At 41.0% G+C, this 15904-nt stretch overlaps 2 protein-coding genes across 3 annotated transcripts; both read left to right on the forward strand.

Moving 5' to 3' along the window:
• Positions 1–205: 205 nt before the first annotated feature.
• LOC133540964 (uncharacterized) lies at positions 206–3647 on the forward strand. The gene is made up of 2 exons (XM_061884052.1): positions 206–1573; positions 2020–3647. Exon 1 carries the CDS (start codon positions 514–516, stop codon positions 1120–1122), a length of 609 nt encoding a protein of 202 aa, XP_061740036.1. The 5' UTR covers positions 206–513; the 3' UTR covers positions 1123–1573; positions 2020–3647.
• Positions 3648–9264: 5617 nt separating this feature from the next.
• Positions 9265–15200, forward strand: LOC133540975 (uncharacterized). Of its 2 annotated transcripts, XR_009803772.1 has the most exons (4): positions 9265–9611; positions 9781–9856; positions 11743–13126; positions 13573–15200. XR_009803772.1 is itself a non-coding variant. In XM_061884058.1 (3 exons), the coding sequence occupies exon 3, from the start codon at positions 12067–12069 to the stop codon at positions 12673–12675; it is 609 nt and encodes a 202-aa protein (XP_061740042.1). In that variant the 5' UTR covers positions 9265–9611; positions 9781–9856; positions 11743–12066; the 3' UTR covers positions 12676–13377. The 2 variants fall into 2 exon arrangements, 1 of the variants encoding a protein (XP_061740042.1); XM_061884058.1 differs by lacking the exon at positions 13573–15200 and having other exon boundaries at positions 11743–13377.
• The last annotated feature ends 704 nt before the right edge of the window (positions 15201–15904 follow it).

The raw sequence follows: 15904 nt of genomic DNA on the forward strand, positions 1-15904 counted from the left end.
GAGTGAAAACCTGAATAGACATATGCTGATTGGCAGCAGGTGTGGACCAGCTGCCAATCAACAGCAGGTGAGGAGAAAACAGTGCTCCACGAAACAAACTGGAAATTTAACAAAATAAGAGCACTGATGGGAGAAAAATACAAAAAAGGAAAACCAACAGAAATGAAGTGACTGATCGTCACAGGACCCCCCCCCCCCCCGGAAAAAAGTCCAAAAGCTAAGGGAGGGCGGAGGAAGGACTTGGCGGAGGGTCGCCAGACCAAGTGTCCCCGCAGCCAGCGAGAGAGAGTCGCGTAGCGGCGACACGTTGAACGCCGCTGCAACTGGCAAGGCGGGCGACCACGGAATGGCCACATCAGAGGCCGACGACGAGGAGGTCACACAGCTGGCAGCGACGATGACAGCGTCGGTGGATCCGCTGCCGACGATGAAGATGGCGGTACTGTGCAGAGTCCCGCCAGTGACGTGGAAGACCTCCGCGCCGTGCAATTGTGCGCCAGAGAAGATGTCATCATGCGCGGAGTCATTGACGATGAAGGTGGTGTCATGGGCGGAGTTTTCGACGATGTTGACAATGAAGATGGCGGCGCCCTAGTGATGCCCGCCAGAGATGTGGTCGTGGGTGGATCCGCTCCCGACCAGGAAGATGGCGGTGTCGTGCAGAGTCCCACCGTTGACGCGGAAGATGTCCACGCAGTGCGAAGGCGCACCAGAGAAGACGAAAGTGGCGGCGCCGTGGGAAGAGATGATGGCGGGGATGACAGCGGCATGTCCTTGATTGCACCGCTGCTGGTAGTAGCCCCCCCTCCACTAAGCGGATGCCAGACGCCGTCCACCACTGAGCGAAGAGTTGCTGTTTGCCGACGTCCCCCGATGCGAAAACCGGGGACGGGCGGGAGAAGGCCAGGAGGAGGGAAAACGACACATGCCTCGCCGAGTCCCAGTAGGCGGCCAGGAAGGACATCACGGTGGGCTCCACTGGAGCCTTCGCCGGACTGGCAGGACGAGCGGGTGCTGAAAGGGAGAGTAGCCGTGGGGCAGCTGCTGGAAGCTGCCTGGGAGCAAAAACGGGTGCTGGGCGCTCAGCCGGTGTTGATCCTCGTGGCGCCGCGACTGGCGTAAGACACGGGGCTGCGACCGGCGTGCGACGCGGGGCTGCGACCGGCGTGTGACGCTGTCTGGGAACCAGTGGTCGACGTGCCGGCACAGGTGATTGCCATGGAGCTGGGGCAGGATGCACAGCAGGCGATGGGGAAGATGGCGGCGGTGGCCGCGCCGGTCGGAGATCCAGGACCGGCGGCCGAGCCGGGGGGTGCGAAGGTGGCGGTGGCCTAGCCGGTCGGAGAGCCGGAACCGGCGGTCGAGGCGGGGAGAGAAAGTCCGAGCCTGCTGTGGGCTGGGACCACACAAACCTGGCTTTCAAGTCCTCCATGATCTGTGCGGTTCAGAACGTCGGCTGTCGACAGGGGTTTCTGCGAGGCCACAACAGTCTGGCTCGAACATCCTGTTAAGAACTCGCATGGCTGCCGTTTTTGTGACCCCAAGATGCAGGAACCAGGAGAGCGAAGAGAAGGTATGATGAGTTTTATTACTCAAATAACAGAAAAATGAAGCAGTCTTGCATACAAACATTCCAACATAAAGTGCGTTCTTCGAGCACTGAGGAGTGCTCAAGTGAAAACCTATATAGACATATGCTGATTGGCAGCAGGTGTGGACCAGCTGCCAATCAACAGCAGGTGAGGTGAAAACAGTGCTCCGCGGAACAAAAGGAAATTTAACAAAATATGAGCACTGACAGGAAGTAAATACAAAAAAGGAAAACCAACAGAAATGAAGTGACCGATTGTCACAAATTCTCTATTCATAAATATCTTCTATAATGTATTCAAATGTTAATGGGAAAATGTATTGGTAATATATGAAAATATATAGTGTTGCATGTATGTTTAATATATGGTAAAATACAATAATTGTATAATTCCATCCATCCATTTCCTACCGCTTATTCCCTTATAGGGTCACAGGGGGGCGCTGGCGCCTACCTCAGCTACAATCGGGCGGAAAGCGGCGTACACCCTGGACGAGTCGCCACCTCATCACAGTAATTGTATAATTGTATGGAAGTAAACATGAAATAAATGTACGGATACATGTTCAATATATTATGAAATATATTGTAATTGTAATATGTATGCACTATTGTTATACCTATATGAAAACATGCACATACAATGTATGCCTCCTATTAACACAAGAGGGGTAATCAATCAAAAGTCACCTTAATTTTCTTTTTAGGCAGACACTGAACACAGTAATACGTAGGAGACCTTGCATACGGTCTTATATATCTCTCAACATTTTTATAAATGCCATTGAAATTAAAATATACAAAACATAAATTAAAGCAATTTTAATGAACAATGTCTATTTTATATATATATATATATATATATACATATATATATATATATATATATATATATATATAGTTATGTATATAGTTTAATGAACAATGTCTATTATACATATATGTATATATATTAAGGGTGGGCAAATTAATGCGTTAATTATGAGTTAACTCATCACTCTATTAACGCCGACAATTATTTTATCGCACATTTGCGTATGTTGTTTACATGCTTTTATTTTGTTAACGCCTTTTCTTAACAAGATGGCGTTGCCCGGCGTCGAGGGGCTCTTGGTAAAGATGGAACATTTGGCAAAAATACCAGACAATTCTGCAAATTTCATGGCTGGCTTACAGCGTGGTCACTCCGGGATCACTTACGACCGCCAGACAATTCTGGATGTGGATAGATCGGGCCGTTTTGGACTGAATGACGCTTGCTTGCTAGATCGGCTAGCTAGCATGGGAATACTTTGCCGGCTACATCCAGCAGCCTGTGAAGCAGCAGAGTATATGTGTTGTCTGTCTATTTATGAATAATGCAGACGAGGCGTATTGGCTGAGTTCTTAACGTTTACTTTCAGAGCGTGCATATCACAACATACAAGATGCCGTCATGGCGACACACAACCTATACCGGGCTACCGCGCATGCTCGTCACTCCTGTTGCATGCTGGGTAGGGTAGTTCTTTTATTCCCTGGCTCATAACGTCACCATATAGTACCATGTATATGATGCGTTCAGTTTATCAAAGCACCAAGCAAACAATCGGAAAATTCCCATCATATCAATTCCTAGATATGGTCATAATAATCTTAAATGCACTACGCAGAATAAACACAACATTATTAATATAGCTACTACGGATAATTTGATCAAAAATTCCCTAAAACAGCCCACTACCTATAATATAGGTTTTTTAAACATAAGATCCCTGATAAAAAAATGTTTCTGCTCTTACCTCAGAAATTGCCTGTTCAGATGTTGTGATTGTGGCTCAGAGATTTGTATGTAGATTATATTTATTTTCCATAACAAACAGGATAACTTAAATACCCTGGCAGTGGCAATAAGCTTAAATGTTTGTATTTACATTTTTTTAGTTGATTTTCATAAAATATGCCATTTAACTGCTTCTGTTTAACAAGGACTGATTTAAATTGTGTTTGCACAACAAATGTTTTGGCGCTTTTGTTCATGTGGGAGAATATTCCAATAAAGGTGCACTACACACTACTTTTGAATTCATTATTGGGCTTTGCGTATACAATGCAGTTAATCGCGATTAATCAGAGAAATAGTGTGATTAACTTCGATTAAAATTTTTAATCGTTGCCCAGCCCTAATATATATATATATATATATATATATATATATATATATATATATATATGTGGACGTTTCCTTCGTCTCCCCCGGGTTCTTCGGCCAGTCGGCTCCCTCGCTCGTCTGCCGCCCCCCTCATGGTCTCCAGTGCTGCTATGCTGCTAATAAAGGGAACAGGTAATTAGACAACTCGTTCCAGCTGAGGTATCTACTCACCTGTTGGCTGCTTCATGGCCGGCCCCTGCACACACCCCGCCCGCAGGGAAAGCGTGGAACACGCCCCTCTCCACTCTATATATATATATATATATATATATATAAACACAAATATGTAAAGTTATAAATAAAATATCTAAATATCTTCAAAAAAAGAAATGAAAATATTGCCAAAAAACTGTAACTATATGTTTTCCTTGTTAAGAGTCCATCTTAATTTAAATGACCGAAACCAGGGGTCTTCAATGTTTTCAAATTTGTGGAAACAATGTTGGTAGGGTATATAAAAGCTATTGAAAATAGGTCTAATCAACCAACAATTTCACAACTCTTCTCTGTGGACCCCTTGTTGGTCACGTACAACCTGTTGAAGACCTCTGACCTTTATAAACAACTACAGTTCTGTGCTTTACCGAGTGTCTCAGCTTGCGGATTCTACCGTTTATGGATGTTCTGATATCAGCCTCCTTGGCCGTTGGTTTATAACAACATCTGTGGATAAGAAAAGCAATAATGATTAGGCTACTTCTCCTCACTCCTGCCCCTCTTTGCCTGACAAGATGGAATTAAAACTGGAAAAACCTAATCTGAAAACTATTTACACTGTATAGCTTGAAATGTATTTTGGTCAGGAGCCTGCGATGGTCAAAAAAGAATGCAACTTGTTGCACACTCCTTTGATTTCAGGAGGACATCAACACTGAAGAGACCCATCCATAGCACCCGTGCCATGGGGGCATTGCAAGCTGTTACGGAATTAGAATGTCAGTGATGTTGCAAGGATTCCTGATGTTCACCTGATGTAAACAAACAAGACTTGAGCAAAAAATAGACAAAAGATAATTGCCACAAGCACTGGCAAACTTTCAGTTAAAGTTTAAGTACCGATGATTGTCACACACACACTAATGATTAAGTTTTAATGTTTAATTTGAATGTACTAATTGATAAAAACAATTACTTGTAAAGGTCTGCATGGTGTGCAAAGTGACGTTTCCCCTGGGTCGTCACTCTCATCATCAGAGTAAACATTGTTGGTAGGGAGGCCATCACTCTCTTTGTTGGGGATAGTGCAGACGGTGACGAGCTTTCTCACGTCAAATAAATGCTGGGATTTTTAAGAAATACAAATAAAAAGGATAATTAACCATTTTGAACCCATATTTTTAGACTTGCTATCCCCTCCTAATTAAAATTATGGATATTTTTATTTTCGATTATGTTTACTCAATAGGAGCAATATCCTCCCATGTGCTATTGTGCTCAAGTCAGAAAAAAAGTGTGCAACTGCCCAAAATCTGGTTGAGCGGCATTGTCCCACTCCACTCAAGTGTTTCACTGCGCACCTTCATCCAAGACACACCTGGCTGCAGACATTTTTTTCAGGGGATGGGTCAGGGGAGGAAATAGTGCAACCTGGAACTGCATGTGCAAGGAACATGCAATTGAATACAGGAAACAATCATCGAGCACTGACTGGCCCTCATGTCCCGAGTCAAGACAGGCAAGTCCCAAGTCAAGTCCAAAGTCAAGACTGGAAATTTTCAAGTTAAGTCCCAAGTCCTATATTTTTAATTTCGAGTCCTTTCAAGTCCTTTCAAGTCCTTTCAACCACAGACTAATATATTTACACAGATTGCGTATGCTTTTAAAACGCTGTATTTATTTATTAAAACAAGTTCATTTGAAATTGCAGGGGGAAAAAAATTGTACTGACATTGCACTTCATAATAGTACAATTAACCAGTCATTTTAAACATTTAAACATTCATTCCTTTAGAGAATAAACACATTTGAAAAAACAAGTGCAACTGTACTTATTTGCAGAAAAGTGTTAACATTGTATTTCCATGGCATATTGCATTGTAACCTGTTCCACAGGAGTCTCTATCCTGTTCTTACCTTATCTCATTGATCTCATCTCATACTCTGTGTGTTGATGTGTGCATACGCATGAAAACCATAAATACATGAACATAACAATGAGCAGAGTTGTACTTTTTAGATATCAGGGCCCTATGCAATATGTATACATATTCTTAATATAGTATACATTTTACCTGACCTTTATTTGACTAAGTTTGTCTTTTTGTAGGTGGCTGAAATATGCGGTGCTGCTGACTGTCGTCTAACGTTACGTAACTGTGTGTGATACAAACCCCGTTTCCATATGAGTTGGGAAATTGTGTAAGATGTAAATATAAACAGAATACAATGATTTGCAAATCCTTTTCAACCCATATTCAGTTGAATGTACTACAAAGACAAGATATTTGATGTTCAAACTCATAAACTTTATTTTTTTTTTTGCAAATAATAATTAGCTTAGAATTTCATGGCTGAAACACGTGCCAAAGTAGTTGGGAAAGGGCATGTTCACCACTGTTACATCACCTTTTCTTTTAACAACACTCAATAAACGTTTGGGAACTGAAGAAACTAATTGTTAAATCTTTGAAAGTGGAATTCTTTCCCATTCCTTTTCTATGTAGACCTTCAGTCGTTCAACAGTCCGGGGTCTCCGCTGTCGTATTTTACGCTTCATAATGCGCCACACATTTTTGAAGAGAGACAGATCTGGACTGCAGGCGGGCCAAGAATGTACCCGCAATCTTTTTTTACGAAGCCACGCTGTTGTAACACATGCTGAATGTGGGTTGGCATTGTCTTGCTGAAATAAGCAGGGGCGTCCATGAAAAATACGGTGCTTGGATGGCAGCATATGTTGTTCCAAAACCTGTATGTACCTTTCAGCATTAATGGTGTCTTCACAGTTGTGTAAGTTACCCATGCCTTGGGCACTAATGCACCCCCATACCATCACAGATGCTGGCTTTTCAACTTTGCGTGGATAACAGTCTGGATGGTTCGCTTCCCCTTTGGTCCGGATGACACAATGTCGAATATTTCCAAAAACTATTTGAAATGTGGACTCGTCCGACCACAGAACACTTTTCCACTTTGCATCAGTCCATCTTAGATGATCTCGGGCCCTGAGAAGCCGGCGGCGTTTCTGGATGTTGTTGATAAATGGCTTTCGCTTTGCATAGTAGAGCTTTAACTTGCACTTACAGATGTAGCGACCAACTGTATTTAGTGACAGTGGTTTTCTGTAGTGTTTTTTGAGCCCATGTGGTGATATGCTTTAGAGATTGATGTCGGTTTTTGATGCAGTGCTGTCAGAGGGATCAAAGGTCACGGTCATTCAATGTTGGTTTCCGGCCATGCCGCTTATGTGGAGTGATTTCTCCAGATTCTCTGAACCTTTTGATGATATTATGGACCGTAGATGTTGAAATCCCTACATTTCTTGCAATTGCACTTTGAGAAACGTTGTTCTTAAACTGTTTGACTATTTGCTCAAGCAGTTGTGGACAAAGGGGTGTACCTCGCCCCATCTTTTCTTGTGAAAGACTGAGCATTTTTTAGGAAGGTTTTGTTATACCCAATAATGGCACCCACCTGTTCCCACCTGTGGGATATTCCAAATAAGTGTTTGATGAGCATTCCTCAACTATATCCAGAGGTGGGTAGAGTAGCCAGAAATTGTACTCAAGTAAGGGTACTGTTACTTTAGAGATGTATTACTCAAGTAAAAGTAAGGATTACTCACCCAAATGTTTACTTGAGTAAAAGTTAAAAGTATGTTGTGAAAAAACTACTCAAGTACTGAGTAACTGATCAGTAACCTGTTTGTTTAATGATTACGGCAACAAATAATGCACAAAAACATAAAAATAGCAACGAGCAAATTCAGAGTCAGGAATATCTCTTAAGCAACTAAAACAATAATATATATTAAATAATACTACATTAAGATAAAAAAAAAATAAGGCACATTGAGCCACAATAACTTAACAGCACCATAGGCTCAGTAGACATTGATTGATTGAAACTTGTATTAGTAGATTGCACAGTACAGTACATATTCCGTACAATTGACCACTAAATGGTAACACCCAATAAGATTTTTAAAGTTAATCAATTACTTAATAAATGGCCAAGTTGAGCTGATCTACCTCATATATACAGTACATATACATACACACACATATCATATACATACACACACATATCATATACATACACACACATATCATATATATATATACATATATATACATATATATATATATATATATATATATATATATATATATATATATATATATATAATACATTAATTTATATATACAGTATGTAATTTTTATTTTTTGCCGTTTTTGTTCACATGTTAAAGGTGTTTTAATGAATATACATGCATGTTTAACATATAGATTCCTATCTTTCATGAAGACAAGAATATAAGTTGGTGTATTACCTGATTCTGATGACTTGCATTGATTGGAATCAGACAGTATAGTGCTTTAACGTCCATGTTTTCAAATGGAGGAGAAAAAAAAGTTCCTCCTTCCTGTCTAATACATCATGAAAGTCGTTGGTTTTTGGCATCTTATTAGTCCAGTTTCCATATTCGTTTTTATACACTTTACAAGAAATACATTGGCGGCAAACTCTGTAGTTTGCTAGCTTGTTTGCGCTGGCTTTCGGAGACTCTTATTTTGTTAGCGCAGGCGCGATGGAGTGGCACTTTTATTGTGAAGACAGGAACTGTGCGATCAGTCTTTAGGCTTTTGACGGGAAGTACGGTTGAAATAAAAAGTCTCTTTTTTCCTTTACACTTTTGATTGATTGATTGAAACTTTTATTAGTAGATTGCACAGTACAGTACATATTCCGTACAATTGACCACTAAATGGTAACACCCCAATAAGTTTTTCAACTTGCTTAAATCGGGGCTTACGTGTGACGGTCATGTGACCGCCTGGCTCTGTTTGATTGTTCCAACGTCACCAGTGACTGCATGTGATTGGTAAATCGCAGGCATGCGTAGATCATACTTTGAAAAACCAAAACAAACATTAATAGATCGATAAAAAAAAGTAGCGAGTAGCGAGCTGAATGCAGATAAATGGAGCGGAGTAAAAGTAGCGTTTCTTCTCTATAAATACACTCAAGTAAAAGTAAAAGTATGTTGCATAAAAACTACTCTTAGAAGTGCAATTTATCCCAAAAGTTACTCAAGTAGATGTAACGGAGTAAATGTAGCGCGTTACTACCCACCTCTGACTATATCAGTATTTATTGCCACCTTTCCCAACTTCTTGGTCACATGTTGCTGGCATCAAATTCTAAAGTTAATGATTATTTGCAAAAAAAATGTTTATCAGTTTGAACATCAAATATGTTGTCTTTGTAGCATATTCAACTGAATATGGGCTGCAAATGATTTGCAAATCATTGTATTCTGTTTATATTTACATCTAACACGATTTTACAACCCATATGGAAATGGGGTTTGTACATTTATTTATATAGCTGTATAATTTTGTATTGCAATGGGTCAAAATAATTGGCCAAATCTGATGTTAAGTATAAGTTGAATTGCATACAATGGTAGGCACTCACAGTGTTTTCTAAACATTCAGTTTCAGTGAAAACATTTGCAGTAAATGACAACCGACAGCTCAAACAGGAAAAATAGAATGTGAATAAACATGTTTATCAAGAGTTATAAAATGGTTTCAGTTTCTTTTTGCTGCTGTTAAATACCAGAGAAAAGAGTCAACTCCAGTATACTTCCAGCTGATATGGAGGGTGAGTAAACTTTCATTGGTGTGTGGATAATAAATACAACATTTTTGTTTTCTTACCTGATTCTTAGAGTAAATCACAGATACATTTTCAATGTTTTGTGCATCATAAATATGGGTGTGAAACAATATTAAAAACATAAATATAAAAAAAATAACATTGTGGTCTACAGACTTTTAAAGAGCGGGGAGTTCAGAGGTTCCATCGGACCATGGCTACCATGGGCACTGAAGAACAAAAGCCAACAGGTGAATACTTGCTTTGATTAAATACATATTTGTGTCTATAGATATGATTAACTATGATCTGTCAATGCTTCTCAAAGCAATAGGTGAAAATTCTGGTACAATACCCTGGCTAAGGTTAAACTTCTACAGCATATTTCTCTCTCCAGTCCTAAATTGTGGATGTATGTTTGTGTATATTGACAATAAAATGTTTTTTTATTCTATAGGGGTTGTATGGTATACTAGTACTAATAAAGTACTGCGGTACTAATTATTTAAAATAATTTTTGAATATTACTATACTGCCTTTGAAAAATACCGGTACTGTTTTTCAACCACATGCTGCCGTGCGGCGATGATGTACGGAGCGGAGGAGCATGTTGCGTGTGTCAGCACGCACACACTCAACAGAGCCGACAATGAGAAACAGCGAGTAGAGCAAAGATGGCAAATAAAGGCAATTCTACTAGTTAATAAAGATGTCACATTAAAGCAAGCTCTGCTTTAAAACATGCCTCACCAGAGGTGGCATTAATTAAGTATTACCACCTTTGCTTCAAACGTACCTAAAAAAAATCAAACAACAAGCAGTCAGATCGACAGGTAAATATTAGCCGAGTTCAAACTGCCCACGTAACATAAACTAATGCAAGTAAAATGAATGAATTCTGGACCAAAATCCTACAACCGTATTTTTAGGATTATAAGTCGCAGTTTTTTTCATAGTTTGGCCCGGAGATGCGACATATACTGTACTCCGGAGCGACTTATGTGTGAAATTGTTAACACATTACTGTAAAATATTAAATAATATTATTTATCTCATTCGCGGAAGAGATGAAGAAAATGTCAGCAATCGTCACACACACGTCAACCAATAAGAATTTGGCAGGGGAGGGTCATGGCAGAAGTGCATTGTGGGTCATGGGATGCAAACTGCTATATGCTCTATGCTACTGCCGTAGCTATTAAAATGGATCATTTCAACGTTGGCGGTAACTTATAAAAACTGAGAAGGGGTGAACAAAAATGGCACCCAAAAGGAAATCAAGTACTGCAGATTACAAGCTGGGCGTAGTGAAATATGCAGCAGAAAACAACAAGAGGAAGCGGCGCATACCTTCGGAGTTGGCAGAGTTGTTTAAAAGCGACATCGAGGAAGAAAATTTCATCAGATTTATCGATTAGGAGTGACAGATTGTTTGGTAAACGTATAGCATGTTCTATATATTTAAATTACTCTTACCATAATATGTTACGTTAACATACCAGGCACTTTCTCAGTTGGTTATTTATGCGTCATATAACGTACACTTATTCAGCCTGTTGTTCACTATTCTTTATTTATTTTAAATTGCCTTTCAAATATCTATTCTTGGTGTTGGATTTTATCAAATAAATTTCCCCCAAAAATGCGACTTATACACCAGTGCGACGTATTTATGTTTTTTTTCCTTCTTTATTATGCATTTTTGGCTGGTGCGACGTATACTCCAGAGTGATTTATAATCCGAAAAATACGGAATTTGTGTTTTATCCTGAACAATGTGTGTTTTACCATCTACATGTCTTATCTGTGTACTTTTAGCCATAGTTACTAATTATTGTATTTTTCTCAAGCATAGACCTGGAGTGGCAACCATAACTCATAAAACATTGTCAAAAAATATTTTACTCTAACATAATCCTAGATTATAGCACACTATATGCAATATATTCAATTGTAATTTGTTCTTTGACTGCAACAAAAAAGCCCAATGTCTTTAATGCCTTTTAAGTGTTATTTTATTCTTCTAAAATCGTTCTTTGAGTGCAATGAAACCATATGTTTAACATATTGTAATATTTATTCTATTACACTGAAGCCTAACATTTATTATTTTTGTGGTCCCCTGTATTTTGAAAAGTATCTGAATACGGAAAAAAGTCCAAAAGCTAAGGGAGGGCGGAGGAAGGACTTGGCGGAGGGTCGCCAGACCAAGTGTCCCCGCAGCCAGCGAGAGAGAGTCGCGTAGCGGCGACACGTTGAACGCCGCTGCAACTGGCAAGGCGGGCGACCACGGAATGGCCACATCAGAGGCCGACGACGAGGAGGTCACACAGCTGGCAGCGACGATGACAGCGTCGGTGGATCCGCTGCCGACGATGAAGATGGCGGTACTGTGCAGAGTCCCGCCAGTGACGTGGAAGACCTCCGCGCCGTGCAATTGTGCGCCAGAGAAGATGTCATCATGCGCGGAGTCATTGACGATGAAGGTGGTGTCATGGGCGGAGTTTTCGACGATGTTGACAATGAAGATGGCGGCGCCCTAGTGATGCCCGCCAGAGATGTGGTCGTGGGTGGATCCGCTCCCGACCAGGAAGATGGCGGTGTCGTGCAGAGTCCCACCGTTGACGCGGAAGATGTCCACGCAGTGCGAAGGCGCACCAGAGAAGACGAAAGTGGCGGCGCCGTGGGAAGAGATGATGGCGGGGATGACAGCGGCATGTCCTTGATTGCACCGCTGCTGGTAGTAGCCCCCCCTCCACTAAGCGGATGCCAGACGCCGTCCACCACTGAGCGAAGAGTTGCTGTTTGCCGACGTCCCCCGATGCGAAAACCGGGGACGGGCGGGAGAAGGCCAGGAGGAGGGAAAACGACACATGCCTCGCCGAGTCCCAGTAGGCGGCCAGGAAGGACATCACGGTGGGCTCCACTGGAGCCTTCGCCGGACTGGCAGGACGAGCGGGTGCTGAAAGGGAGAGTAGCCGTGGGGCAGCTGCTGGAAGCTGCCTGGGAGCAAAAACGGGTGCTGGGCGCTCAGCCGGTGTTGATCCTCGTGGCGCCGCGACTGGCGTAAGACACGGGGCTGCGACCGGCGTGCGACGCGGGGCTGCGACCGGCGTGTGACGCTGTCTGGGAACCAGTGGTCGACGTGCCGGCACAGGTGATTGCCATGGAGCTGGGGCAGGATGCACAGCAGGCGATGGGGAAGATGGCGGCGGTGGCCGCGCCGGTCGGAGATCCAGGACCGGCGGCCGAGCCGGGGGGTGCGAAGGTGGCGGTGGCCTAGCCGGTCGGAGAGCCGGAACCGGCGGTCGAGGCGGGGAGAGAAAGTCCGAGCCTGCTGTGGGCTGGGACCACACAAACCTGGCTTTCAAGTCCTCCATGATCTGTGCGGTTCAGAACGTCGGCTGTCGACAGGGGTTTCTGCGAGGCCACAACAGTCTGGCTCGAACATCCTGTTAAGAACTCGCATGGCTGCCGTTTTTGTGACCCCAAGATGCAGGAACCAGGAGAGCGAAGAGAAGGTATGATGAGTTTTATTACTCAAATAACAGAAAAATGAAGCAGTCTTGCATACAAACATTCCAACATAAAGTGCGTTCTTCGAGCACTGAGGAGTGCTCAAGTGAAAACCTATATAGACATATGCTGATTGGCAGCAGGTGTGGACCAGCTGCCAATCAACAGCAGGTGAGGTGAAAACAGTGCTCCGCGGAACAAAAGGAAATTTAACAAAATATGAGCACTGACAGGAAGTAAATACAAAAAAGGAAAACCAACAGAAATGAAGTGACCGATTGTCACAAATTCTCTATTCATAAATATCTTCTATAATGTATTCAAATGTTAATGGGAAAATGTATTGGTAATATATGAAAATATATAGTGTTGCATGTATGTTTAATATATGGTAAAATACAATAATTGTATAATTCCATCCATCCATTTCCTACCGCTTATTCCCTTATAGGGTCACAGGGGGGCGCTGGCGCCTACCTCAGCTACAATCGGGCGGAAAGCGGCGTACACCCTGGACGAGTCGCCACCTCATCACAGTAATTGTATAATTGTATGGAAGTAAACATGAAATAAATGTACGGATACATGTTCAATATATTATGAAATATATTGTAATTGTAATATGTATGCACTATTGTTATACCTATATGAAAACATGCACATACAATGTATGCCTCCTATTAACACAAGAGGGGTAATCAATCAAAAGTCACCTTAATTTTCTTTTTAGGCAGACACTGAACACAGTAATACGTAGGAGACCTTGCATACGGTCTTATATATCTCTCAACATTTTTATAAATGCCATTGAAATTAAAATATACAAAACATAAATTAAAGCAATTTTAATGAACAATGTCTATTTTATATATATATATATATATATATACATATATATATATATATATATATATATATATATAGTTATGTATATAGTTTAATGAACAATGTCTATTATACATATATGTATATATATTAAGGGTGGGCAAATTAATGCGTTAATTATGAGTTAACTCATCACTCTATTAACGCCGACAATTATTTTATCGCACATTTGCGTATGTTGTTTACATGCTTTTATTTTGTTAACGCCTTTTCTTAACAAGATGGCGTTGCCCGGCGTCGAGGGGCTCTTGGTAAAGATGGAACATTTGGCAAAAATACCAGACAATTCTGCAAATTTCATGGCTGGCTTACAGCGTGGTCACTCCGGGATCACTTACGACCGCCAGACAATTCTGGATGTGGATAGATCGGGCCGTTTTGGACTGAATGACGCTTGCTTGCTAGATCGGCTAGCTAGCATGGGAATACTTTGCCGGCTACATCCAGCAGCCTGTGAAGCAGCAGAGTATATGTGTTGTCTGTCTATTTATGAATAATGCAGACGAGGCGTATTGGCTGAGTTCTTAACGTTTACTTTCAGAGCGTGCATATCACAACATACAAGATGCCGTCATGGCGACACACAACCTATACCGGGCTACCGCGCATGCTCGTCACTCCTGTTGCATGCTGGGTAGGGTAGTTCTTTTATTCCCTGGCTCATAACGTCACCATATAGTACCATGTATATGATGCGTTCAGTTTATCAAAGCACCAAGCAAACAATCGGAAAATTCCCATCATATCAATTCCTAGATATGGTCATAATAATCTTAAATGCACTACGCAGAATAAACACAACATTATTAATATAGCTACTACGGATAATTTGATCAAAAATTCCCTAAAACAGCCCACTACCTATAATATAGGTTTTTTAAACATAAGATCCCTGATAAAAAAATGTTTCTGCTCTTACCTCAGAAATTGCCTGTTCAGATGTTGTGATTGTGGCTCAGAGATTTGTATGTAGATTATATTTATTTTCCATAACAAACAGGATAACTTAAATACCCTGGCAGTGGCAATAAGCTTAAATGTTTGTATTTACATTTTTTTAGTTGATTTTCATAAAATATGCCATTTAACTGCTTCTGTTTAACAAGGACTGATTTAAATTGTGTTTGCACAACAAATGTTTTGGCGCTTTTGTTCATGTGGGAGAATATTCCAATAAAGGTGCACTACACACTACTTTTGAATTCATTATTGGGCTTTGCGTATACAATGCAGTTAATCGCGATTAATCAGAGAAATAGTGTGATTAACTTCGATTAAAATTTTTAATCGTTGCCCAGCCCTAATATATATATATATATATATATATATATATATATATATATATATATATGTGGACGTTTCCTTCGTCTCCCCCGGGTTCTTCGGCCAGTCGGCTCCCTCGCTCGTCTGCCGCCCCCCTCATGGTCTCCAGTGCTGCTATGCTGCTAATAAAGGGAACAGGTAATTAGACAACTCGTTCCAGCTGAGGTATCTACTCACCTGTTGGCTGCTTTATGGCCGGCCCCTGCACACACCCCGCCCGCAGGGAAAGCGTGGAACACGCCCCTCTCCACTCTATATATATATATATATATATATATATATATATATATATATATATATATATATATATATATATATATATATATATATATAAACACAAATATGTAAAGTTATAAATAAAATATCTAAATATCTTCAAAAAAAGAAATGAAAATATTGCCAAAAAACTGTAACTATATGTTTTCCTTGTTAAGAGTCCATCTTAATTTAAATGACCGAAACCAGGGGTCTTCAATGTTTTCAAATTTGTGGAAACAATGTTGGTAGGGTATATAAAAGCTATTGAAAATAGGTCTAATCAACCAACAATTTCACAACTCTTCTCTGTGGACCCC

The sequence above is a fragment of the Nerophis ophidion genome, linkage group LG02, assembly GCF_033978795.1.
Source record: "Nerophis ophidion isolate RoL-2023_Sa linkage group LG02, RoL_Noph_v1.0, whole genome shotgun sequence".
NCBI classification, from domain to species: Eukaryota; Metazoa; Chordata; class Actinopteri; order Syngnathiformes; family Syngnathidae; genus Nerophis; species Nerophis ophidion.

What these genes read in the sequence shown, in the direction of transcription:
- LOC133540975 (XM_061884058.1), top strand. Translation starts at nt 12,067, where the DNA reads ATGCGCGGAGTCATTGACGATGAAGGTGGTGTCATGGGCGGAGTTTTC.
- LOC133540964 (XM_061884052.1), top strand. Translation starts at nt 514, where the DNA reads ATGCGCGGAGTCATTGACGATGAAGGTGGTGTCATGGGCGGAGTTTTC.